The following is a 25,651-nucleotide window of genomic DNA, read 5'->3' as shown; positions in this document are numbered from 1 at the left end:
CCCTCAACAGAGGAATGGATACAGAAATTATGGTACATTTACACAATGGAGTACTCCTCAGCTATTAAAAAGAATGATTTTATGAAATATCTAGGCAAATGGATGGACCTGGAGGGCATCATCCTGAGTGAGGTAACCCAATCACAAAGGAACTCACATGATATGTACTCACTGACAAGTGGATATTAACCCAGAAACTTAGAATACCCAAGATATAAGATACAATTTGTGAATGTCATGAAACTCAAGAAGAACGAAGACCAAAGTGTGGACACTTTGCCCCTTCTTAGAATTGGGAACAAAACACCCATGAAAGGAGTTACAAAGACAAAGTTCGGAGCTGAGACAAAAGGACGGACCATCTAGAGACTGCCTTACCAAGGATCCATCCCATAATCAGCCTCCAAATGTTGACACCATTGCATACACTAGGAAGATCTTGCTAAAAGGACCCTGTTATAGCTGTCTCTTGTGAGACGATGCCGGGGCCTAGCAAACACAGGAGTGGATGTTCACAGTCAGCTATTGGATGTATCACAGGGCTCCCAATGGAGAAGCTAGAGAAAGTACCCAAGGAGCTAATGGGGTCTGCAACCCTATAGGTGGAACAACAATATGAACTAACCAGTACCCCCTGGAGCTCGTGTCTCTAGCTGCATATGTATCCGAAGATGGCCTAGTCAGTTGTCCATCAGTGGAAACAGAGGTCCATTGTTTATGCAAACTTTATATGCCTCGGTATAGGGGAATGCCAGGGCCAAGAAGTGGGAGTGGGTGGGTAGGGAAGTGGGGTGGGCGGGTATAGGGGGCTTTTGGGATAGCACTGGAAATGTAAATGAAGAAAATACCTAATTGAAAAAAAAAATGTAAAAAAAAAAAGTAGAAGCTGGCTGGCCAGACTAGCTGAAGCAATGTTCTTCTCTGGATTCAGAGAAAAGCCCTGCCTCTGTACATACAATGAACAGGGATCAAGGAAGACACCTGATATTAACTTCAGGCCTCCACATGTGCACAAATGTACCCATGCCCCACATGCACTCACATACATATCCACAAACATACATACATGCATATATGTTTCACAGTCATATACAAAGATGCTTTTAAAATTTTAAGAAGATATGGGCAGTATCTCAAGCTTCTGTTTACACATTGGCAATGTGTCTGTGTCCTCATTTTTTTCAAAAGGAATACTGATAAAATGTGCCCCAGCTGTTACCCTATAGGAATTACTAGAGAAAATACAGGTTAGAAAAAATGGAATGCAGATTTGACGCCATATGTCGTTGTTACTGGAAGTGGAGGTACAGGTGCAGTGGAGAAGGTCTGCCTTCCACAATCCCACAGGACTGCCCCACCCCACTCCCTGAACCGAAGACATCCTGCTTCAAATGGTTTCCTTACAATCAATATGACAAGAGCACAGTACTATTTGGTTTTTATTAGTACTTCAATGTATTTATGGTTTCATATCTGATGAATGTTTTATGAACCTTTGGTGTTACAGGCTTTGCTGTCAGTACATGATACTGTGGCTCAAAAGAGTTACGATCCTGTATTGCCTCCCGTGCCTGACGATATTGATGACGAGGAAGACTCTGTGAAAATAATCCGCCTGGTCAAAAATAGAGAGCCCCTGGTGAGCCTGTTCTGCATCTATCTTCAGACATGAGTAGATCTCACAGGGAGCCAAGTCAGATGAGCGTAAAGCATTATACTTCTCTTTAAGATATGCTTCTTCTGAGCCCCTACACCGTAAAGATAAATAGGACATCTTCATCCAAAGGAGATGACTTAGAATATCTAACAAAAATCCAAATAAAAGAATAGGCATTCTACTGCTTTTTAATAGCAATAACCTTGAAATATAACCTACTGACAGGTGTAAGAAAATATTTAACATGTAGCCAAGTATGCCTGATTAGAAATTAAATGATGTGGTTGAAAATTGTGCTTACAGCTATTCTAGAAAGCTGATTTATTTTAAAATAACGAAGAGAAATTAACCTGGTATCTAACATTTGACAATATAAATAGAACTGTTTATTTTGGCATTAGAATTCCTATGGTGCTGAACTGCAGCAAAGGACCTGGGACTGGTGGAATAATGCCCCATTTGCATCCAAAGAAGTCATGTCCTAATCTCCAGAGCCCTGGGTGCATTCTGCTATGGATCTCGGGAAAAACAAAACAAAACAAAACAAAAGACCCAGATTATCCAAAGAGATATTTTGTTTTCATGATGTATGTCTGTGTCACAAGTATTCTTCCTACATTTATCTTCTGGGACTGGGGGTACAGCTGGTTGTGAATCACCATGGGTGCTGGGAATTGAACCTTGGTCTTCTGTGAGAGTAGTACATACTTTTAACCACTGACCCATCATCTCTCCAGCCTCCTATCGTGTGATATATGGACAAAATGAAATGAGCAAGTATTCCAAAGTAAAGCAGTCTAAGATAGTTTAAAGAAGAAAATGTTTGCATGAGTTGGAAGAGATTTAAGATCGTATGAATTTTTAATTGTACTGAAGTACTAAGTGGCATGTAGCTTAAGTTTTGTACATTCTGAGGAGTCTCTGAAGGACAGTCGGTATGTTTGCTCCCTGACCCGTTTCTTTTTGTAGTAGTCTCTAGTCGTTCCAAGTAAGAGTTATTTCACACCTGTCTTACAACCCATTTCACAAATCTTCTCACAAATGCCTTTTTTCGTCTCTCACCATTTTTTTTTTTTATTTGAAAGGGTGCTACCATTAAAAAAGATGAGCAGACTGGAGCAATCACTGTGGCCCGAATCATGCGGGGAGGAGCTGCAGATAGAAGTGGTAAGAGCTTCTTCATTCGTTGAATAAAAGCAAATTGTGTTGTGTTCTGAGAGTAATTCTTTTGATCCAATATAGCAGAACCAAGAACAAGATGTTCCTCACTATGTTGAAATGTAGACACCAGACAGATAAATAGTAGATGAATCTCCCTCAGTGATCTTAGCTTATACAGTCTTCCCAAGTGTTCTCCACAGTACTGAGGTCAAACCTATGACCTTGGCAATTCTATTTAAGTGTTTCTGCCACAGAGATAGAGCCCTAAACCTACAAGTTATATTATGATCTATTTTACTCCTTCTGATACATACTGCTTAGTGCATGCAATTTTTGTTAAGATTAATTTTATATATGTGAGTACATTGTTGCTATCTTCAGACAGACCAGAAGAGAGTATCAGAACCAATTACAGATGGTTGTGAGCTACCACGTGGTTGCTGGGAATTGAACTCTGGACCTCTGGAATTGGAGTCAGTGCTCTTAACCACTGAGCCATCTCTCCAACCCTAGTGCATGCAATTTTTAAAATGAATTTACAAATTTTAGGTTCTGGTTTGTTGTACAAGTGTGAGGACCAGGTTTTATCAACAACATACACATTAAAATCCAATGTGGTGAAATGTGCTTATCATCCCAGTTCTCAGGAGTTCTAGAGGCCAACCAGTGTAACCAGATCTAGGTGTGTTCCAGGCCAGTGGAAGATCCATTCTCAAAAACACGGTAGTTTCCCTCCTAAGTTATGATGCCAGATTTGAGCACTGGTCTATGTATATACAAATAGATACATATCTGTGCAAACATGATATGCGTGACATGTACACAGTCATACCAAATAAAAATAGTGAATAATAAAAATAAATTACTTTCTAAGTTACCAGTCATTAGCATTTTCAGATAGAGACCAAGGTCCTGTTATCTACTTGTATAATAGTCATCATTGGAGACGTGCACAATTGAAGCGTGTGAGGTGTGGAGGCCTCCTTTTGGCACGGAAGTCACTTTGAGGAATGGCGGCCAGTTGACTGTTCCAAACAGTCACAAGTCACAGTGTTGTTTTGTGGTTCTGCTCACGTACTGGGTTTGTATTTGTCAGGTCTTATTCACGTGGGTGATGAGCTGAGGGAAGTGAATGGAATCCCAGTGGAAGATAAGAGGCCTGAGGAAATAATAAAGATTTTGGTAAGCTGTTACCTTTTTGTAAGTCTTAGGTGTCTCAGCCTGGTTTAGGTTGCGCCCTCAGATTCAGAGTGCTGCTCACATGCTTAGAAATGCTTCTGTGTTTAGTGTCAGTATGCTCCTTCACGAAGTGAATGGAGGCAGCAGTAACAACCTGCTGATGCTCCTTGAGGGTCGAATGAGGTTATAACTTCGGAATTTCTGGTCAGTGTGAACGTGGCATTTGAACTGCTGGTGTGAGGCTCTTTCTGACCCACACTCATAGTGCTAAAACTTGAATGAAACTGTTTTAGTCATAGGAATTGTTAAGTCTTAAGTTCAGGTATAGGGGTATATAAAAATGCAAACCTATAGCAATAGAAAGATGAGTGAGTACCTCCAACAGACGCCTTTATAAATGTCCACCAACAAGGAGGTAGCCTTGGACTGAAACAATTAGCAAGTATCTGGTTCATGGAATTACTGTTTTAATTAAATGGGAATAGACATTCGTCTGCCTTTAAATCTTTCGATGGATTTGTTATACACACTGTTTACCTTCCCACCAGAATAAACCTGACCTGGCTGTGCTTAGTCGCTTTTCCAATGCATATTGCTGCCAAGTGAATTTCACCCATATTCATAACCACAGAAAGGACAGTATTGGTATCAGGTTTTTATTTCATCAATTATGGATACCAATGCTTAATGTCAGGNTCTTATCTTTGTGTCATCTGTTCTGGTCACTAACTATTATACTCATTTCAAGCCTCATTCATACTGTGTGCTTGTGTCTGTTTTGACATAACATAACAGTGGATGGCAGTAGATGTATTGATGCCTTAAGTGCACAGGTTATAAAAGTGTAAATGTGATTTTGAGCAGAATTGACACACTTTAGAGCTTTATCGTGTTTCCAGAATTTCTACAAACTTAGTTTTCTGGCTTCTTCTAAGGAGAATACCAAGACAAAATATCCCTAGATGTGTTTCGCTCCCTACCTGTCTGTCGTATGTTCTCCTTACCTCTAGCAATGACCTTTTCTTTGATCCCTGATACCAGAGTCAGTCCAAGGGAGCAATTACATTTAAGATAATACCCAGCACCAAAGAGGAGACACCTTCTAAAGAAGGCAAGGTAAGTCTTTAAAATATTGTTTGGGTGGGTGATTTAATGTTATTTTTTTTTCAACTAATACATATCGGCTTTGAAAATTACCATTTCTAAAGTCTAAGTTGCAAGAACGCAGACAGACACATTGACCTCTCCCATTTTTCCTTCTGTTCCAGATATTTATCAAAGCCCTCTTTGACTATGATCCTAAGGAAGACAAGGCAATCCCGTGTAAAGAGGCAGGGCTGTCTTTCAGGAAGGGGGACATTCTTCAGATTATGAGCCAAGATGATGTGACATGGTGGCAGGCTAAGCATGAAGGAGATGCCAACCCCAGAGCGGGCCTGATTCCCTCCAAGCACTTCCAGGAACGGTGAGCTACCAACACAACGCAGTGACCTTTCTTCAAATGACTTTTTGTGTCCTGCAGAAGATCACTTTAGCAGTTATGATAAAAATGAGTTGCAAACCCTGCCTGCGAATCTATTATCCCTTGGGTTTGGATTTGGAGCTCTGTTTTGTCTAACTGTATGAATAATGACTAAAAGTAATATGGCAGTACCAGGTACTCTTGGGGTTCCGTTGTGAAACCAGCAGACACTCACACATTAATATCTGGGTGTGTGCTGCAGGGAAAGATGGAAAAGTAAAGTCCTTTCAGGAAAGATGGGGTAATTTAAAATTGTGGATTTAGTTAATTTGAAGATATTGTCTTAAGTTTTTTCAAGATCATCCTTACAAATTTTATATTTTGGTGCTGTTAACCTTGAACCTCAGCTGAAAGTTCATAGGCACATTGTTGACCTTTTCTTCCCCCAGGAGACTGGCTCTGAGACGACCAGAAATAGTAGTTCAGCCTCTGAAACTTTCCAACACGAAATCATGTAAGTTTGTTAATAAGAGTGCACAGTAACCTGATCCTGCTATTGGTTTCTGACTGTTAAAGCAGGTGCTCTGGGGAGGAGGGGTCATGGTATCCTGCAGTAGCTCGTGGACTGTTATTTCTCGGAAACCCAACACAGAAGTAATGCACAGTAATATGATATCTTTGCAAGAAAATATATGGTAGGTTGTTCATTGTAATGTGCGACTCACTGCCTGAGACAGCCATCAGTAACTTCCAGCGCTTACAGGCTGTGTAATAGAGCTACAGCTCTGCTCCCGACCCCCAAATCAGGGAGTTTGGAATAAATATTTCTCAGTAAAAATTAGTGACAAACAAAATAAAACTATCATTTTCTTGGGCACAAAAGCATTTGTGCCTAAGAACATCCATGCTTCTTGGGACATTTTTTCTTTTAGTTCATCCTTCCCTCTGCTTGTCTTTATTTCCCTCTTTTGCCCCCTCAGGTTTCCATCTCGTACACTTCATCTCTGTAAATGTTCCATGTGTCTGGGCATTTAAAGAGAAAAAAAAGTCCCCCCCCCTTTAAAAATCATACAGATTGCATGTTAAAAAGTGAAAGGAACAAATAAATGGCCCTGAAATTTTATCCCAACATCTGTTTTTAGTATTGCTGCATTTTTCACATCTCCTGTTATTTCCTTCAGTTTGTAGCCACTTACAGCCCAGGACTCACATAGTAAGGAAGCCAGACTACAGCTGAGTAAATCTCCGCCAGAGTGAGCAGAGCCGGCTTGCTTTTGCTGCTGTTCAGTCTGGGGTGGGGGAAGATATGTTCCTCCTAATACCTATGGGTTTCTAAGAGGTCAGAAGGCCTGAAACTCAATGCTGCATTGTTTCTACGCGTGGTGACTTGTAATACTTAGCTCTTCCATCTCTGAGGAACTGAACTTGGACCTTGGTGGGGAATTTGCGTGGCTGGAATATACTCAGTGCTTTTTAGATGAAGTATGCCACTGAACAGTGAGGAAATGAGACTACTCTCAAATTTGAAAATGTCCTCAGCTTTGAACTGTAGTCAGCTTAGAACCGTACTCTTTGAAGTAGTTAGGAATTGTCATTTATTTTGAAAATGTACTAAGCATATGTTTCTTCAAAGAAATACATAGAAGGGGTAACTTTTTAATTGCTCTCTCAACTTGGTATAAATGTGTGTGGATTTGAGTGTGTGTGTGTGTTGTGTGTGTTTGTAGAGTGTTGGTATAAACACAAGATGTAATGGAGGTTTTTTTATTCATTGTTTGGCATCATTTCATTTTATGTTAATATTTAAATATTTGGATCTGATAAGTATTTATTTCAAGAGGTATCTTTACAAAATTATCATCTTAATTTATTTGTTTGGTTGGTTGCATTTGTTTTTGAGTCGCATTCACATACTCCAGGAGCATACCTGTGTGGTAAAGCGTTGCCCAGCTCTCAGCCTGGGCTTCCAGTCTCAGCACTACAGAACAAGTAGTAAGTTCACGTCCTGCCCTTTGTCTTTCTTCCCTTTCTTCTTTTCCTTCCCCATTCTTCTTGGGTTTTTGAGACAAGGTCTCAAGTGTGTCCCATTTTAGTGTCAATCTTGTGGGATTTCTATCTCAGCCTCCCAGTGCTGACATTGAGGCTAGTGTTCTGAATGGCCCTCCTTTTGGACCTTGATTTTTATTCACTAAGAGATAGGAAATTCTGCCCAAGATTATCCAAATTATCCATCAGCATCTATTTAAAAATAGCATTTCTCAGAGAGAATAGTTTTCTGTGAATCTTGAGGAAAGCCAGTATCTTTTATTCTCCAAAATTGAAATTCTACTTGAAATTCCTGTGCTGTCTACAGAAATGGTTGCATTGGCTCTGAATTTAGAAACATGTTAAACTCTATTGTTCTTTTTTCTCCATGTAGCACTTTGTTAGGCTGCCTGTTCATATGCTGAGGAGAGCTTTAGAATGAGAACCCCCCATTGTTACAACCTTTTCCATGTTACAGGACCATTCTAGGAAGAAAAATAGAAATTCGGTAGAAGTGATGTTAAATGCTCGAAGAAAAGTAATTGATGATGTCAGTGGACACAGGCTGCTCTTGTAGAGGATGTCAGTGGACACGGGCTGCTCTTGTAGAGGATGTCAGTGGACACGGACTGCTCTTGCAGATGATGTCAATGGACATGTGCTGCTCTTGCAGAGGACCAGATTTGGTTTTGAGCACACCCTGCAGCTCACAGCTGCTTCTTATTCCAGCATCAGTAGATCCAACATGTTCTTCTTGGATACCCACAGATATGAACACAGACATACACACATACACAAAAATAGATCTTTTAGAAAAGGAACCTTAGAAGAAATGATTTGTAACTTTATGAAAAAAAAAATACAATAAGGAGACAAGAATTTTGAGCTAGGCTCTTGTGTAATCCCATCTGGATTTGGATTTTTTCTGCAGCCAAGAATAATCTTGAAGTCCTGATCTCCTGCCCACACTTCCTGAGTGCTAGGAATATAGATGTACAGTAACACATGGTTACCTTAGGAAGTGTGGACATGAAACCCAGGGTGATGTGCAGCCACAAAACATTCTACTGACTGAGCCGTGTCCACAGTTCCTAATCTTTTTTACCTAAAATTTTAAGTGTGCTTGAGACCCAGGGAAGTACATCATAGAATGAAGTACTAAATATCCCCGTGTAATGACACATTAAATCACTTTGTTTTCTCTTATCACTGTGTGAATGCTTATGGCACTGTAATTTTACTCCTTATTTGATCCTAAGTATATCATAATCACTGAAAAACTTCATAGAAGATAATTCTAGAGCGGCACAGTGACTTGGTTAGTATCAACATGGAATGCAAAAGAAGGCAAGTTCTTTTCATGTTATCTTTGTGTTTATCTCTGTGCTAAAGTCTTGTTCCAAGTGCCAATGAAAATAAAAGGTAACTTTATGAAAAATATATATTACTACTGATGAGCACTCCAGGCTTTGAGAGGAGCATTTCTGTACAAGGTCCTGAGTGTTGTGTGACACTTAACAACCAAGAGATATTAGTAATATCCAGAAAGCAGGCTTCTTAAACAAGTGTTTGCTTCTTTTTTTTTTTAAATTAGGTATTTTCCTCATTTACATTTCCAATGCTATCCCAAAAGTCCCCCATACCCTCACCCCCACTCCCCTACCCACCCACTCCCACTTTTTGGCCCTGGCATTCCCCTGTAGTGAGGCATATAAATTTTGCAAGTCCAATGGGCCTCTCTTTCCAATGATGGCCGACTAGGCCATCTTTTGATACATATGCAGCTAGGGTCAAGAGCTCCGGAGTACTGGTTGGTTCATAATGTTGTTCCACCTATAGGGTTGCAGACCCCTTTAGCTCCTTGGGTATTTTCTCTAGCTCCTCCATTGGGGGCCCTGTGATCCATCCAATAGCTGACTGTGAGCATCCACTTCTGTGTTTGCTAGGCCCCGATGTAGTCTCAGTAGAGACAGCTATATCAGGGTCCTATCAGCAAAATCTTGCTAGTGTATGCAATGGTGTCAGCGTTTGGAGGCTGATTATGGGATGGATCCCTGGATATGGCAGTCTCTAAATGGTCCATCCTTTTGTCTCACTCCAAACTTTGTCTCCTTCTTAACTATTCCTGAAACCTAATAACTCTTACAATGAAAGTACTGGGAGCTTGATACAGAGATCCATCCCCTCTCTGCCTCTTCCCCAGTTTGAAGTATTGTTTATACAATAAAAAACTATATAAAAAAACTTCGCACGGTTTTTTTTATAATAGCTCTGTACTGGTAACATAGACAGAAGGACAGAATTATATGTCCAATGGGCCTTCTTTGATATGACCAGCTTTGGGTTATTATATCCAAGAGGCAGCATCTTAAGTCCTAGATCTGGGTAAGTGTCTCTAGTAACCTGCAATTACTCTGTTAGCATAGTTTATTTTGTGCTTCATTTGCATGTATAAGTATAATATATCAACTCCCTTTACTCAAATGCAGGACCATACTGTGGATGGAACCCAGGACCTTGTGTTTGCGAGCAAGTGCTCTGCCAGTGAACTATATCCCCATATCTCTATTCATTTTGTAAAAAGGACTAACAAGTTTCTTTATTTGAAATATTGTTTATTTCTTTTCTCTTGAAACATAGTCATGTTAGCTAATAATGGTCATCCTAATTGTATCCAAATATAATATAATTCAAATCTAGTATCTGTGGCCTTTATAAAGGATGAGTAGGGAAATATTTTTTTCACATAGAATATTTTACAGCAGAGTATAGAAGTATGGTTTCTATTTTTAGTACCTAATTTCCCATTGCAGGTATCAAAGTATAAATACCTCAACAGTTCTCGTACAGCAAACTAGATAATATTAATTTAAATTCTTCACTTTAAAAATAGCTCTATAGAATTCTTGGCAAAAGATAAATGTGCAAAATTTTGGACAGTTTAAAACTTAGAACATAAAAATCACAAAATCTTTCATTTTACCTAATTTTGATTTGGGGCTTGTAGATGTAAAAGGAAGTATTTAATTTCAGATGAGGTGAATCTATTGAAAGCAGGTAGGATAACTCATTATGGGCATAATAAATCCATCATATTGAGTGACAGAGTTTAACACAGTAAAGCAGTGTTACTTTCCTGTATGTGGTGCTGGTATTCAAACCCACATGTTGTTGTAATAGAGAACTTCACTTGAGCACATACCTTCTTAATGCTGCCTTCAGTGTGTTTAGGGTGTGTTTCGTGTTTACACCCATAGCATCAATTCAGAAACAGATTTCTCATGCTGTTAAAAATTTTGTGTATCTAAAATTTTATCAAGCATTTTCTTAATGTTGGAAGCATTTGTTATGAATAGAAACACAGTTTTAAATAGTGCCTGTCAGGGGCTAGAGAGATTAGTCAGCAGTTAGTGTAGAGGCTCCAAGTTCAGTTCCCACACCTATATCTAGAGCTCCAGAAGAATCCAACAATTGTGACCTTTCGGACATACGCATTCAAATGTACAGACCCACAGAGGCACATAATATAAAATAAAAATTTAAAAGGCCCTCTGAGTATTTTCCATTATGTGAACTTTCTAATACCTAAATAAATACCTGTGCTATAGAGAAAGCTGTGGTTCTGGCTCACAGTTTTAGAGGGTCCAGTCCATAACCCCTCTACCTCCTTGTTTTGGCCTGTGGCCAGGAGCAAGTCATGACTTGGTTGCCTGTGGAGCAAAGATGTTTATATCATAGCTAGGGTGTTTAAATGACAAAGAGAAAGGGGATTCTTCTGTCCCCTTCATACACATGACTCTGGGATCCAGAAGCCCTCCCACTAGGCTCCATTATAAAGCTTCTACTTCCTCCTATAGCTTGGCAATATGGGCCTTTGGCATCCTGGGTCCAAACTATAACAGCCTCACCTTCAGTAAAACTGTTAGGATGATCCCACAGGTCCCAGCTTTGTGGAAAGAGGTGTTAATGAGTGAGGCTATGGATTTTACATCTGGGTGTTTGCACAGTGCTGATGCAGTAAATTCTGTGCATAGCTGTAGCTGATGGTGTCACTTCTGCAACAAGTCCAGGGAAGATTCTTCTAGTTTGAAGGATTACAAGCCAGTTCTTCATAGAGATCCAGTGGCATGTCGTAAGAATGAATCTGTACATGGTTAGGGGGCTGATCTGTGGTCATGGATTAGCCACACTTCCCGAAGACTGCAATCAGAAACCTCAGGGGATTTAGGAAAGCAATGCCACGTTGCTGAGGTGGCTGCAGTTCTGCTGTGCACAGCTCATGGCATCCTCCCCTTCAGCCTTTGCAGTGCGTCCTCTAATTCCCTTGGTGGATATTCCTCTGTGGTTTCATAGCTTTCTATTCCTGTTCTTCCAGTGCTTGAAGCCAGTAAACCATTGAATCCTGATAACACGGGGCAGGTGCTAGCCTTCCCGGGCTCTCCGGAGAAGCACTGTTGGGACAGTTCAAGAGGGAGAAGTATTGGAGGTAATGGTGGTATACAGGGAGTAAAAAGTGAGGTTCCAGCCCTCCATTGGTAGTGTCCTGCAGCTCGTCTTGAATAGTTACAAACTGGTTCTAGTATAAAGACTTGGCATTTGTAAGTAAACATGTATGGCTAGCCTTCTGGGTTGACATCATTTATATTTCACTGAATGGATGTGTTTCTGTCTGTATAATGGGGCTAAAAGTCCTGTCCTCATGGAGTTGTCCAAAGCTAGTTACCCTAGCTTTCTTCTGAGATCAATACTTTATATATTTTCCTCCTTTTTCAATCCTGTCAATTCTAAAGGAATCCTTTGGGGTTTTGTTTGTTTGTTTGTTTGTTTTTTTCCACATGAGATTCATTAAGCACAAACTTGCTGTTGGATATATATGTCTAGTTTTACTGTGCTGAAAAAAATGAGAGCATCCTTCTCAATAACTATATGAAGGAATAACCTTATAAATTGATACAGCGTGTAAATTTATGACCTCTTATTGGAATATGAAATAAGCATACTATATGTAACATAAAATACTTATTGTGAGTTGATTGTTGGCATTTCAAATTTTTGTTTACACCTGTAGTCTTTGTCATCATCTGATTACCATGATGTAGAAGTCTTTAGCCAGGGCTGTAATATTCAACTTATCCTATTATTGCCGGCAGAAAACAAACAGGATTTAGCAATCTACTTTATAATAGTTCATAAGATTTTTACAGGAATTGTTGTTGTTATTGTTGTATTTGTATGTTTGATGAGATGGGGTCTTTGTATCTAGCCCTGGCCTGGTTCTCACTGTGTTGCCCAAACTGGCCTCAACCTCAGTCTGATGAATAATGGATTACAGGTGTGTCTTACCGTGCACAGTACAGTGGTACTCAAGTTGTCCTGCATGATTTCCATATGCACCAATGTCTGGTGTTGCTAATTCTGACTATGCCGTTTATTCTTTGTCTTCTGATTATTTGTTTTGGATGCATTTAGCAGTTCAGAAATACTGAGAAACATGCATAAATCCTAACTTTGTAGCTCATCGTCGGATACTGAATAATAATCTTTGCCTATCGTATTTGAAAACAGTGGTCAAATAGAGCTGTACCAGTGTTGTGACTCAGTGGTATTCACTTTTCCTGATGTACTTCCTGTTACTGCTGCTTTTTATAGCTTTGAGGGGTTTTTATCCCTCTTATTTGCTCTGTATAACACTGCTCTGAGATATGCTACACCTTGACTCAGGCTTTGCTTGGTGTGTATTGCCAATACATTTTCCAATCTCTGCTGAAGAGAAGTCTCCTGGTCAGTCTTCTAAGTTGCTATCCAATTACTAATTCATGAAGACAAGCTTCTTTTTAAAACTACTTTTTGTTGTGGTTCCTCAAAAATTAAAGACAAATCAGTCATGGTGGCACATGCCTATAGTTGCAGAACTTGGGAGACCGGGAGAACAGGACCGTTGCAAGCACAAGATTAGCTCGCTCTACCTAGTGAGTTCCAAGGCTACATAGCAAGACTCAATATCAAAGTAAAATAAAACGTCCGTATCATCCAGTTATATCACTTGTTGGCCAAATATCTAAAAGAATGAAGGACTATGCCAGCAGGATGACTTAGTGGGTGGTGGAGCTCACTATACAAATCTGACAACCTGAGTTTGATCCCCAGGACACACAGAAAACTGGAAGGAGAGATCCAATATCATAGAGTTGTCCCTTGTCTCCCGAATGTGTGCCATATCCACATGGTACTATTATGGTAGGCAAGTTACAGATTCAGTCTAGACTCCCATCTACAAATGTGTGGGAAAAGGGAATGAGATATATGCATGCACACCAAGGTCTTTACTAAGTTGTAAAGAAGAAAATGAAGTCATTTGCTAGAAAAAAGATAGAATGGCTTACCATGATGTAAAGTGAGATAAACCTCTTGACCAGAGCCGGGTGTGGTGGCGCACGCCTGTAATCCCAGCACTCGGGAGGCAGAGGCAGATTTCTGAGTTTGAGGCCATCCTGGTCTACAAAGTGAGTTCCAGGACAGCCAGGGCTACACAGAGAAACCCTGTCTCGAAAAAACAAAAACCAACCAACCAACCAACCAAACAAACAAACAAAAAACCCTCTTCACCAAAACTAAATGCAGCATTTATTTTCTTAGGTTGAAGCTAGGAAAACAAAATGGTAAACTAAGGCAGAGGGGCGTGTGTGACATGTAGGAGGGAGCAAGGGAAGATGGACAGGGAGTACTGGGGGAGCATGATTGAAGTGCAGCATAAGAACGTGGGAAACGCCATCAGTAACCTCTTTACAGCCAACACCTGGGAATAAAGAGAACCAAACAGTGGCATGCACCCACAACCCCAGCACTTGAGAGGCAGAAGCAAAACTAAGTTCTCTGCCAGCCTGGTCTACAGAGTACATTATAGTCCAGCCAGGGACTGTGACTTGTGTCAAGTAAAGTAAAACCAAAAACAAAAAATAATAAAATATCTTCCATGAAACAGTGATAATTGACTGTCAGGATACTGTTGGAATCCCAGAATGCATAGGCATTTTCAGACAAGCTTGCTTGTTTCTGAGATCTTTTCTTCGTTTGATTGTTTTCTTTCCATGAAGCTTTTTTAACATATTGAAAGTGTTGATTTATAAGCTAACCAATCTATTAAATAAAATTTCCTTTTTCAAGGTACTATTTTGAATAGAAATGTTGACTTTTTTTCTAGTTATTTTTTTCCATTTGGTTTCTTATAATAAGCTCTATGGCCACGCTGTGTCTTTACTAAAATGAATATATTCTGAACATGCAGACTATAGCACAGTCTAAAACTGTACTTACTGATCAATCATTTTAAAATGTCTAAATATATGTGTTTTCCCTCCCTTGGCTTTTCTAAGATGAGGAAGCAGTTGAATGTGGTAGGTAGAATTTATTTCAGTTGTTTTCTACTTGAATTGCTCGACCTTCATGGTATTTTCTGTTTGCTTTTTTTTTTTTTTAACTGTCTTCTTTTTCATTTTCTTTATGCTTCTCAGAGGAAATTAAAGGTACATGTATAAAAGTTTCCCCGTGTGGTTAACGACTTTATTTAGTGAGTAGTAGCATAGGATTAAATTAGATATGTCAAGCAATCATCTTTCAGTATCGCAAATCATGGTTAAACTTTCTTTTGTATGAGATATATTTTTTTCTTCACAAAAAACTATGTAATGAATCATCTCAGTTTCCACAGTATGTGTATATCCCTGTAACTACTCTTAAATAAAGGTAAATGGAAAAAACAAGGTTGTTGATGCTATCTGTGTGACGACAGGCAGGTGTTCTGTCCCTCTCAGAGCCTTGGTATCTACAGTCTATGCCAGGTGTGATTGTGTGAATGCTCGAGGACAAATAACTGTTTCCCTGCTTTCAAATAGTGTAGCTCAGAATTTGCCCAATCCCTCCAAATAGCAGCACACTGTTTAACTTAAAATGTTTTTTTAATGAAAATACATTATTATTTTTTCTCCCTTCCCAACTTGGGATCAGCATACCTATCAGCAAGGGTATATCTAGTCTCACCTTTCTGTCTACTCCAGCCAGCCAAAGTAAATGCTGTATTTTACATATTATCAAAGAGCTAATTTATAAAAGTAAATTTATATTGGGAATCAACTGGTGTAAACATTTCAGATAATTAAAAAAATCATTTTCTTTGGAACTATATCAAGGAACCTCTGAAGAAGGTTTAAAAAAAAAAGCATCTCTGCATGAGGTCTTTAAAATATTCTAACTTAAATAGAAAACAAAACGTTTTCTGAGTGTCATCCATTGGCAGGGCAGCTCCATGCTGTGCATTACATGACTGCCTGCCCTAGTAATGAACTTCTGGCGTCTGTGGCTAGGCTTGTAACCATTCTGCTTTGTTTCCTGACCTGTTGGCTTTTGCCTTCTACCTAGAAGATGCTGGACATGATGATAACAACAGCGGAACCTACATAGGTGAGAAGTTGGTCCGGGAAGAGGATGTCTTTGCTGTCTTCAACATAATTATATTATTTCCCGTTAAATTAGCATATTTGTATGAGCATGCTCCAATACTCAGGCGAGCAGGCACCTTGTATGACAGGCTCAGTGGGTTAGATACAATGGTTTTTACAATGCCCTGTAGGTATTATGCAGGAGGCATTCCAGGCAGCTTTGTAAAGGGTGATATGCTTTTGATTAAGGATGAGCACACACTCTGGTGGTGTCAAAAGTTTTGTTCAATAGCAGTTTCTGAACTTTTCTAAACAATTTAGTTTGCTGGGATTGTTCAAAGCTATGAATAAATTTCTTTCTCTCAAATAACTTCTTGCTTACATTTTCTTGTGATTTATTGTTTCCACAGTTGTATAATTAATGATAAATGTAGTTAAACCTTATTATTAGTCTATGATGTATGATTTGAGAAATGCTTTCTAGTTTGGAGATGTTGGAGGACATTGTAAACAGAAGCAAAGTTGTCTAGAAACCATTAAAGGCAACAAGACTCTCTTCCTCTGTGTTTTGCTCTTAGCCTTCCACACCCTTGCTTTGTTTCCACAACAAGCTCTGTCCTCAGCAGTTAGAGGGGGACATGTGGACACACGGGGTGAGCACCAACAGTCCAACCTGCTCTTAAGATTAACTCTCATGCATGGTTTCTGAATAAGTGGGGTAGATGGTGTACTAGGTACTATGTATTTTTATCATCTCCAATGCATTGAGGTTGGGGCATCCTATCCATTCTATGACAAGTAGACTTAAGGCCCAAGGAAGCACACAGTGCTCACCTAAGAAAATGCCTCGGGTTCGTCCCATATCTGTATAAAGACAACTATGGCCTGCTTCCCAGCTGCCTTCTGGGTTATTGTTTTGTTTTGTAAAAACACACAGTATTCTCATTTTATGTCATCTGTCAAACTAAAATTTTAGTTTACTTGTCTATTGTCACCCAGATGTAGATGAGTCTAATATTTGAAGGATTAGAGAAGGGATCTATTTCCACTGTCTCTTTATTTCAGAGCTATGTGTCCAATGCTCTGTGGAGTGGGACCTCCTCTTTCGCCTCCTGAAATCCTGATGGCCTTACACAGCAAACTCTTACACCTGTAGATCTAAGATCAGGCCCATGGTTCTAACCAGACTCTGCTTAGTGGTTCTTTGCAGCCTGGTAGCTAGGGTCTGTCTGATGTGTGGAGAGTTTAGGTGGGTGAGTTCATTTGTTAATGATTTGTCAATGTGGTGTCTCTGTGTGTGTATGTGTATGTCTATGCTTGTATGTGCGTGCACATCTGGGTCTCTTCATGTGAAAGCCAGAAATCCCAGTATTAGCTTAAACATCTTCTCAGGCACTCTCCAACTTACTTTTTGAGAAAGAGTTTCACACTGAACATGGAGCTCACTGAGTTAGTTGGCCAAGTCTCAGAGATATGCCTATCTCTCTCTGCTTGCTAACCCAAGTGCTAGGATTTTAAGCACACACTGCCATGCCTGTTTTTTTATATAGGTTGAGGATCATAATTCAGGTCTTCTATCTAGTGAGCCATTTCCCTGGCCCTTTGCCCTCCAGGAAACTTCCCAAACTGGGTTCTCAGTGCCCCTGACTGCACCAAGAGGAAATACTCTGATAGTGTTCCCTACAGTTAAAGCCTTCTAGTGACCAGAATAGAGTCAGAGTCAGTGCATGAGGACCATCTAAGATCATGGGCACTGGGAATCAGGAACAGAGGCAGTCATTGTCATGTTGTTTTTACTTTCAAAGCAGAGACAAGGGGGTCCACACTCCCTGGTAGAAATGTTTGTACTCAGCTGTGTGATGAAAGCATTCCCATCTAGCAGTACCACATGAGTAGAATATACAGTGTGGCAATTCATAGATGTAGCCATCAGCCTGAGGTGATCAGAGGCTCTATCCTCAGGAGGGCAGATACTGCAGAGCACAGGACATATTTAAGTTTGGATGATCTGTAGATAAGGTATATATCAATTTGGTTACTTGATAATGTGAAATATTAAACATCAGGCCAAGTAACTCACATTTACTAGAGTTTCACCTGTTTTTAAAATTATTATTTTCTTTTTTTCTTTTCTTTTTTTGCATTCCAGATTTTATTCCCCTCCCAGTCCACTCTCTGAATGTGCTATATCCCATACCTCCTCCCCCACCCCACCCCCTTGTCTCTATGAGGATGTTCCCACCCCATCCCCACTCCACCAGACCTCTAAACTCCCTGGGGCCTCCCATCTCTTGAGGGTTAGGTGTATCTTCTCTGACTGAACCCAGACCCAGCAGTCCTCTACTGTATATGTGTTGGGGGCCTCATATCAGCTGGTGTATGCTGCCTGGTTGGTGATCCAGTGTCTGAGAGATCTTGGGAGTCCAGGTTAATTGAGACTGCTAGTCCTCCTGCAGGGTTGGCCTCCTCCTCAGCTTCCTCTTCTTTTTCCCTAATTAAACCACAGGGGTCAGCAACTTCTGTCCATTGGTTGGGTACAAATTTCTGCATCTGACTCTTTCAGCTGCTTGTTGGGTCTTCCAGAGGGCAGTCATGATAGTCCCCTTTTTGTGAGCACTCCATAGCCTCAGTAATAGTGTCAGGCCTTGGGGCTCCCCTTGAGCTGCATCCCACTTTGGGCCTGTCGCTGCACCTTCTTCTCCATTTCCATCTCTGCAGTTCTTTCAGATGGGAACAACTATGGGTCAGAGGTGTGACTGTGGGATAGAAACCCCATCCCTAACTTGATGCCCTGTCTTTCTGATGGAGGTGGGATTTACAAGTTCCCTCTCCCTACTGTAGGGCATTTCACTTAGGGTTTCTTTCTTTGAGTCCTGAAAGTCTCTCACCTCCCAGATCTCTGGTAAATTCTGGAGGGTCATTCCAACCTCCTACCTCCCAAGGTTTCCTGTTTCCATTCTTTCTGCTGGCCTTCAGGACTTCACTCCATTTCCCCCACCCAGTACCAGATCATGTTCCCCTCTCCCTCCACCCCCATCACCACACACACACCCCAGTCCCCTTTCCCTTCCAAGTCCCTCCATCCCCACCTTGTGGTTGCTTTGTTCTTCTTCCCAAGTGGGACTGAGGTGTCTTCACTTGGGTGCTTCAGAATGTTGACCTGTTTGAGTTCTGTGGACTGTATCTTGGGTATTCTGTACTTTTTTGGGGAGTGCTAATATACACTTATTAGTGAGTATATACCATGCATGTCTTTGGGTCTGAGTTACCTCACTCAGAATATTTTCTAGTTCCATCCATTTGCCTACAAAACCTAGGATGTCCTTGTTCTTGATAGCTGAGTAGTACCCCATTGTTTCAATGAACCACATTTTCTGTATCCATTCTTCTGTCGTGGGACATCTGGGTTGTTTACAGTTTCTGGCTATCATAAATAAGGCCACTATGAACATAGTGGAACATGTGCCCCTGTGGTGGGGCATCTTTTGGGTATATTTCTAAGAGTGGTATTCCTGGGTCTTCAAGTAGATCTATTTCCAGTTTTCTGAGGAACGTCCAGATTGATTTCCAGGGTGGTTGTACCAGTTTGCAATCCCACCAGCATTGGAGGAAGTGTTCCTTTTTCTCCACAACCTCTCCAACATGTGTTGTCACCTAAGGTTTTGATCTTAGCCATTCTGATTGGTGTAAGATGGAATCTCTGGGTTGTTTTGATTTCTCTGATCACTAAGGACTTTGAACATTTCTTTAGGTGTTTCTCAGCCATTCGAGAGTCCTCTGTTGTGAATTCTCAGTTTAGTTCTATACCCCATTTTTTGATTGAGTTGTTTGATTTTTTTGGTGGTTAGTTAGCTTCTTGAAGCCTTTAAATATTTTGGATATTAGTCCTCTATTGCATGTGGGGTTAGTGAAGTTTTTTTCCTAATCTGTAGGCTGCCAATTTGTCTTATTGACTATGTCCTTTGCCGTACAGAAGCTTTCCAATTTCATGAGGTCCCATTTTTTTATTAGTTCTTGATCTTATAGCGTAGGCCATTGAAGTTCTATTTAGGAAATTTTGCTCTGTGTCAATGACTTCAAGGCTCTTTCCCACTTTCTCTTCTCTTAGAGTGTATGAGGTTTTATGTTGAGGTCCTTGATTTGTGCAAGGTGACACATAGGGGTCTGTTTTCATGTTTCTACATACAGATAGCCAGCTAGGCCAACACCATTTATTGAAGATGCTTTCTTTTTTCCATTGTATATTTTTGGTATCTTTGTCAAAGATCAAGTGTGCTTAAATATGTGGTTTTATTTCTGGATCTTCAATTCTATTCCATTGATCAACCTGTCTTTGTATCAATACCTTGCAGTTTTTTTTATCACTATTGTTCTGTAGTAGAGCTTGAGGTCAGGGATGGTGATTCCCCCAGCAAATCTTTTATTGTTAAGAATTGTTTTCGCTAATCTGTGATTTTTGCCTTTGCAGATGAATTTGAGAATTGCTCTTTTCATGTCTTTGAAGAATTGTGTTGGATTTTTGATGTGGACTGTATTGAATCTGTAGATTGTCTTTGTTAGGATGGCCATTTTTACTATGTTAATTTTGCCAATCCATGAGCATGGGAGATCTTTCCATTTTCTGAGATTTTCTTCTATTTCTTTCTTGGGAGACTTGAAGTTATTGTCATACAGATCTTTCATTTGTTTGGTTAGAGTTACTCCAAGATATTTTGTATTATTTTTGGCTATCGTGAGGGGAGTGGTTTCCCTAATTTCCTTCTCAGCCTGTTTATCCTTTGTGTAAAGGAAGGCTACTGATTTATTTGAGTTAATTTTATATCTGGCTACTTTGCTGAAGTTGTTTATCAGCTGGAGAAGTTCTCTGGTAGAATTACTGGGTCACTTATGTGTGTTATCATTTCATGTGCAAATAGTGATCTTTATTTCTTCTTTGCCAGTTTGTATCCCCTTAATCTCTTTTTCTTGTTTTCTTGTTCTAGCTAGCTTTCGAGTACTATATTGAATAGATACGGGGAGAGTGAACATCCTTGTCTTGTCCGAATTTTAGTGGAATTGCTTAAAATATCTCCATTTAATTTGATATTGGCTGTTGGTTTGCAGTAAATTGCTTTTATTATGTTTAGGTATGGACCTTGAATTCCTGATATCTCCAATACTTTTAACATGAAGGGGTGTTGTATTTTGTCAATTGCTCTTTCTGAGATGATCTTTTTTTTTTCTTTGAGTTTGTTCATATAGTGGATTACATTAATGGAGTTTTGTATATTATACCAACATTGCATCCCTGAGATGAAGCCCACTTGATAGTAGTGAATGATGGTTTTGATGTGTTCTTTGATTCAGTTTGCAAGAATTTTATTGAGTATTTTTACATCAATATTCATAAGCCAGATTGGTCTGAAGTTCTCTTTTTTGGTTGGGTCCTTGTGTGGTTTAGGTATCAGAGTAATTGTGACTTCATAGAATGAGTTAGGTAGTGTTCCTTCTCTTTCTATTTAATGGAATAGTTTGTGGAATATTGGTATTAGGTCTTCTTTGACGGTCTGATAGAATTCTGCACTAGATCCATCTGGCCGTGGGCTTTTTTTGGTTTGGAAGTTTTTAATGACTTCTATTTCCTTATGGGATATGGTCCTATTTATTTAGTTTATCTGCTCTTGATTTAACTTTTGTATGTGGTATCTGTTTAGAAAATCATCCATTTCATCTAGATTTTCTAGTTTTGTTGAGTACAGGCTTTTGTAGTAGGATGATATTTATTTTTAATTTCCTCCATTTCTGTTTTTATGCCTCCCTTTTCATTTTTGATTTTGTTAATTTGGATGCTGCCTCTGGTCCCTTTAATTAGTTTGACTAAGGGTTTATCTATCATGTTGATTCTCTCAAAGAACCAGCTTTTGGTTTTGCTGATTCTTTGTGCTGAGAAGAAGGTGTACTCTGTTGTTTTAGGGTGAAACGTTCTGTAGATATCTGTTATGTCCATTTGGTTCATAACCTCTATTAGTTTCACTGTGTCTCTTATTAGTTTCTGTTTCAATGACCTGTCTGTTGGTGAGAGTGAGGTGTTGAAGTCTCCCACTATTACTTTGTGGGGTTCAATGTGTGTTTTGAGCATTAGTAAAGTTTCTTTAATGAATGTAGGAACCCTTGCATTTGGCTCATAGATGTTCAGAATTGAAACTTTGTCTTGGTAGATTTTCCCTTTGAATATGAAGTGTCCTTCCTCTTCACGCTTAATAACTTTTGGTTGAAAGTCTGTTTTATTGGATATTAGGATGGCAACTCCAGCTTGTTTCTTGGGACCGTTTTCTTGGAAGACTATTTTCTGTCCTTTTAATCTGAAATAGTTTCTGTCTTTGTGAGAGGTGTTTCTTGTATGCAGCAAAATGTTAGATCTTGCTTGCATATACAGTCTGTTAACATGTCTTTTTATGGCTGAGTTGAGTCCATTAATATTGAGAGATATTAAAGACAGATAACTGTTGGTTCCTGTTATATTTTCTTTTGTAGATGACTTTATGTACTTGTAGTTCTTTTCTTTTGGCTTTGTTGTGAGATACTTAATATCTTGTCTTTTCTTTGGTATAGGCAACTTCCTAGTGTTGGAATTTTCCTTCTAGGATCCTCTGTAGGACTAGATTGGTAGATAGATAATGTTTGAATTTGGTTTTGTCCTGGAATATTTTGGTTTCTCCATCAATGTTGATTGAGAGTTTTGCTCGGTATAGTAGCCTGGGCTATCATTTGTGTTCTCTTAGAATCTGCTTTAGGTTGGGAAAGTTTTCTTCTATGAAACATTGTTGAAAACATTTTCAGGTCTTTTGAGCTGGGAATCTTCACTCACCTCTTTTCCAGTTATTCTTAGGTTTTGTCTTTTCATTTTGCCATGAATTTCCTGGATGTTTTGAGTTAGGAGTTTTTAATATTTTGAAATTTTGTTGACAGTTGTATGAATCTCTTCTATGGTATCGTCTACACCTGGGATACTTTCTTCCTTCTCTTGTATTCTTTTGGTGATACGTTAATCTGTAATTCCTGACCTCTTTCCTAGGTTTTCCATTTCCAGGTTTGCCTCTATTAGTGTTTTCTTTATTGTTTCTATTTTCACTTTTAGATCTTGGACATCTTTATGTAATTACTTCACCTGTTTGATTGTGTTTTCCTATATTTCTTTTATGATTTAATAAGCAAAGAAATATTGAACATTTACTGAGTGAAATACTAAATTATTATTTTTTTTAAATCTTAACAAATTATTATGTAGTTGTTTTTTTAACCAATTTTTAAAATCTATTTGGAACATTAAGCATGATAGAATTAAAAAAAATATCTTATGAAGTCCTCTATGAAATGAAATTGTGACAAGTTCTTCATTAAACAGAAACTTCACTCCCCAAGGGAGAATATGCAGCGTAACTGTGGCTTCATAGAATGAATTTGGTAGTGTTTCTTCTGTTTCTATTTTGTGGAATACTTTGAAGAGTATTGGTATTAGATCTTCTTTGAAGGTCTGATAGAATTCTTCACTAAATCCATCTGGTCCTGGGCTTTTTTTGGTTGGGAGACATTTAATGACTGCTTCTTTTTCTTTATAGGTTATAGGACTGTTTAGATGGTTTGTCTGATCCTGACTTAACTTAGGTACTTGGTATCTGTCTAGAAAATTTTCCATTTCATCCAGGTTTTCCAGTTTTGTTGAGTATAGGCCTTTGTATGCGGATCTGATGATTTTCTGAATTTCCTCAGTTTCTGTTGTTAAGTATCCCTTTTCATTTCTGATTTTGTTAATTTGGATGCTGTCTCTGTGCCCTCTCATTAGTCTGGTTAGTCTTGTGTATTTTCTCAAAGATCCAGCTCCTGGTTTTGTTGATTCTTTGTATAGTTCTTTTTGTTTCTACTTGGTTGATTTCAGCCCCAAGTTTGATTATTTCCTGCTGTCTATTGTTCTTGGGTGTATTTATTTCATTTTGTTATAGAGCTTTCAGATGTGCTGTTAATCTGGTAGTGTATGCTCTTTTCAGCTTCTTTTCAGAGGCACGCAGAGCTACGCATTTTCCTCTTAGCACTACTTTCATTTTATCATAGGTTTGGATATGTTGTGCCTTCATTTTATTTAAATTCTAAAATCTTTATTTTTTATTCTTTCTTTATTTTTTCCTTGACCAACATCATTGAGTAACACATTGTTCTGTTGTTTTTGTTGTTGTTGTTACTATTGAAGACCAGACTAAGTCTGTGTTGATATGATTGGATGCATGGAATTATTTCAATCTTCTTGTATCAGTTGCCTGTTTTATGACTGTTTATATGGTCAATTTTGAAGAAGATACATGAGGTGCTGAAAAGAACATATATTCTTTTGTTTTAAGATGAAATGTTCTATAGATGTGTTCAATCCATTTGGTTAATAACTTCTGTTAATTTCACTGTGTCTGTTTAGTTTGTGTTTCCATGACCATTGATGAGAGTGGGGTGTTGAAGTCTCCCACTATTATTGTCTGAGGAACAATATGTGCTTTGAGCTTTAATAAAGTTTCTTTTATGAATATGGGTGCCCTTGCATTTGGTGCATAGATGTTCAGAATTGAGAGTTTTTGTTGGTAGATTTTCCCTTTGATAAGTACGAAGTGTGTTTCCTTATCCTTTTTTATATCTTTTGGTTGAAAATCAATTTTATTTGGTATTAGAATGGTTATTTTGTCTTGTTTCTTAGGACCATTTGCTTGGAAATTTTTTTTCCAGTCCTTTACTCTGAGGTAGTGTCTTTCTTTAACATTGATGTATGTTACCTGTATGTAGCAAAATGCTTAGTCCTGTTTACATATCCAATCTGGTTATCTATGTATTTTTATTGGGGAATTGAGTCCATTGATGTTAAGAGATATTAAGGAATAGTGATTGTTGTTTCCTGTTATTTTTTATGTTATTTTTATGTTTGTATGGCTATCGCCTTTTGGGTTTTTGAAAGAAGATTACTTTCTTGCTTTTTCTAGTATTCAGTTTCCCTTCTTCTGTTGACATTGTCCATCTATTATCCTTTGTAGGGCTGGATTTGTGGAAAGATCTTGTGTAAATTTGTTTTTGCCATGTTATATCTTGCTTTCTCCATCTATGATAATTGGAAGTTTTGCTGAGTATATAGTAGCCTGGGCTGGCATTTGTGGTCTCTTATGGGCTGTATAACATGCCCAGAATTTTCTACCTTTCATAGTTTCTGGTGGTGTAATTTTGATAGGTTTGACCTTATATGTTACTTTTCCCTTACTGCTTTTAATATTCTTTCTTTGTTTTGTGCATTTGGTATTTTGACTGTTTTGTGATGGGAGAAATTTCTTTTTTGATCCAGTCTATTTGGAGTTCTGTAGGCTTCTTGTAAGTTCATGGACATCTCTTTCTTTAGGTTAGGGAGGTTTTTTTTATTTTTTTTATTTTTCTCTACAATTTTGCTGAAGACATTTACTGGCGTTTTGAGTTGGAAATCTTCACTCTCTTCTATACCTATTATCCTTAGGCTTGCTCTTCTCATTGTATCCTGGATTTCCTGGATGTTTTGGATTAGAACGTTTTTGCATTCTGTATTTTATTTGGCTATTATGTCAATGTTTTCTATGGTATCTTCTGCGCCTGAGATTCTCTCTTCTATCTTTTGTATTCTGTTGCTGATGCTCGCATCTATGGCTCCTGACCTCTTTCTTAGGCTTTCTATCTCCAGAGTTGTCTCCCTGTGTG

At 38.9% G+C, this 25,651-nt stretch overlaps 1 protein-coding gene across 3 annotated transcripts in view; it reads left to right on the top strand.

Moving 5' to 3' along the window:
- Nucleotides 1-25,651, top strand: part of Mpp7 (membrane palmitoylated protein 7) — a 278,049-nt gene that overhangs the window by 181,777 nt on the left and 70,621 nt on the right. For 2 of the 3 annotated variants that reach the window (XM_029472157.1, XM_021150579.1), the window contains exons 6-11: nt 1,508-1,639; nt 2,743-2,824; nt 3,915-4,000; nt 5,039-5,113; nt 5,266-5,462; nt 5,909-5,973. In XM_029472157.1, the coding sequence (XP_029328017.1) occupies nt 1,508-1,639; nt 2,743-2,824; nt 3,915-4,000; nt 5,039-5,113; nt 5,266-5,462; nt 5,909-5,973 (637 nt within the window). Of the gene's footprint in view, nt 1-1,507; nt 1,640-2,742; nt 2,825-3,914; nt 4,001-5,038; nt 5,114-5,265; nt 5,463-5,908; nt 5,974-14,857; nt 14,879-14,995; nt 15,008-15,899; nt 15,942-16,497; nt 16,573-25,651 lie in introns of all 3 variants that reach the window. The other variant, XM_029472156.1, reaches the window with a different exon arrangement.

Source organism: Mus caroli, chromosome 18, assembly GCF_900094665.2.
Source record: "Mus caroli chromosome 18, CAROLI_EIJ_v1.1, whole genome shotgun sequence".
NCBI classification, from domain to species: domain Eukaryota; kingdom Metazoa; phylum Chordata; class Mammalia; order Rodentia; family Muridae; genus Mus; species Mus caroli.
The sequence above is the reverse complement of the archived record's forward strand: the minus strand, read 5'-3'. Positions and strand labels throughout refer to the sequence as shown.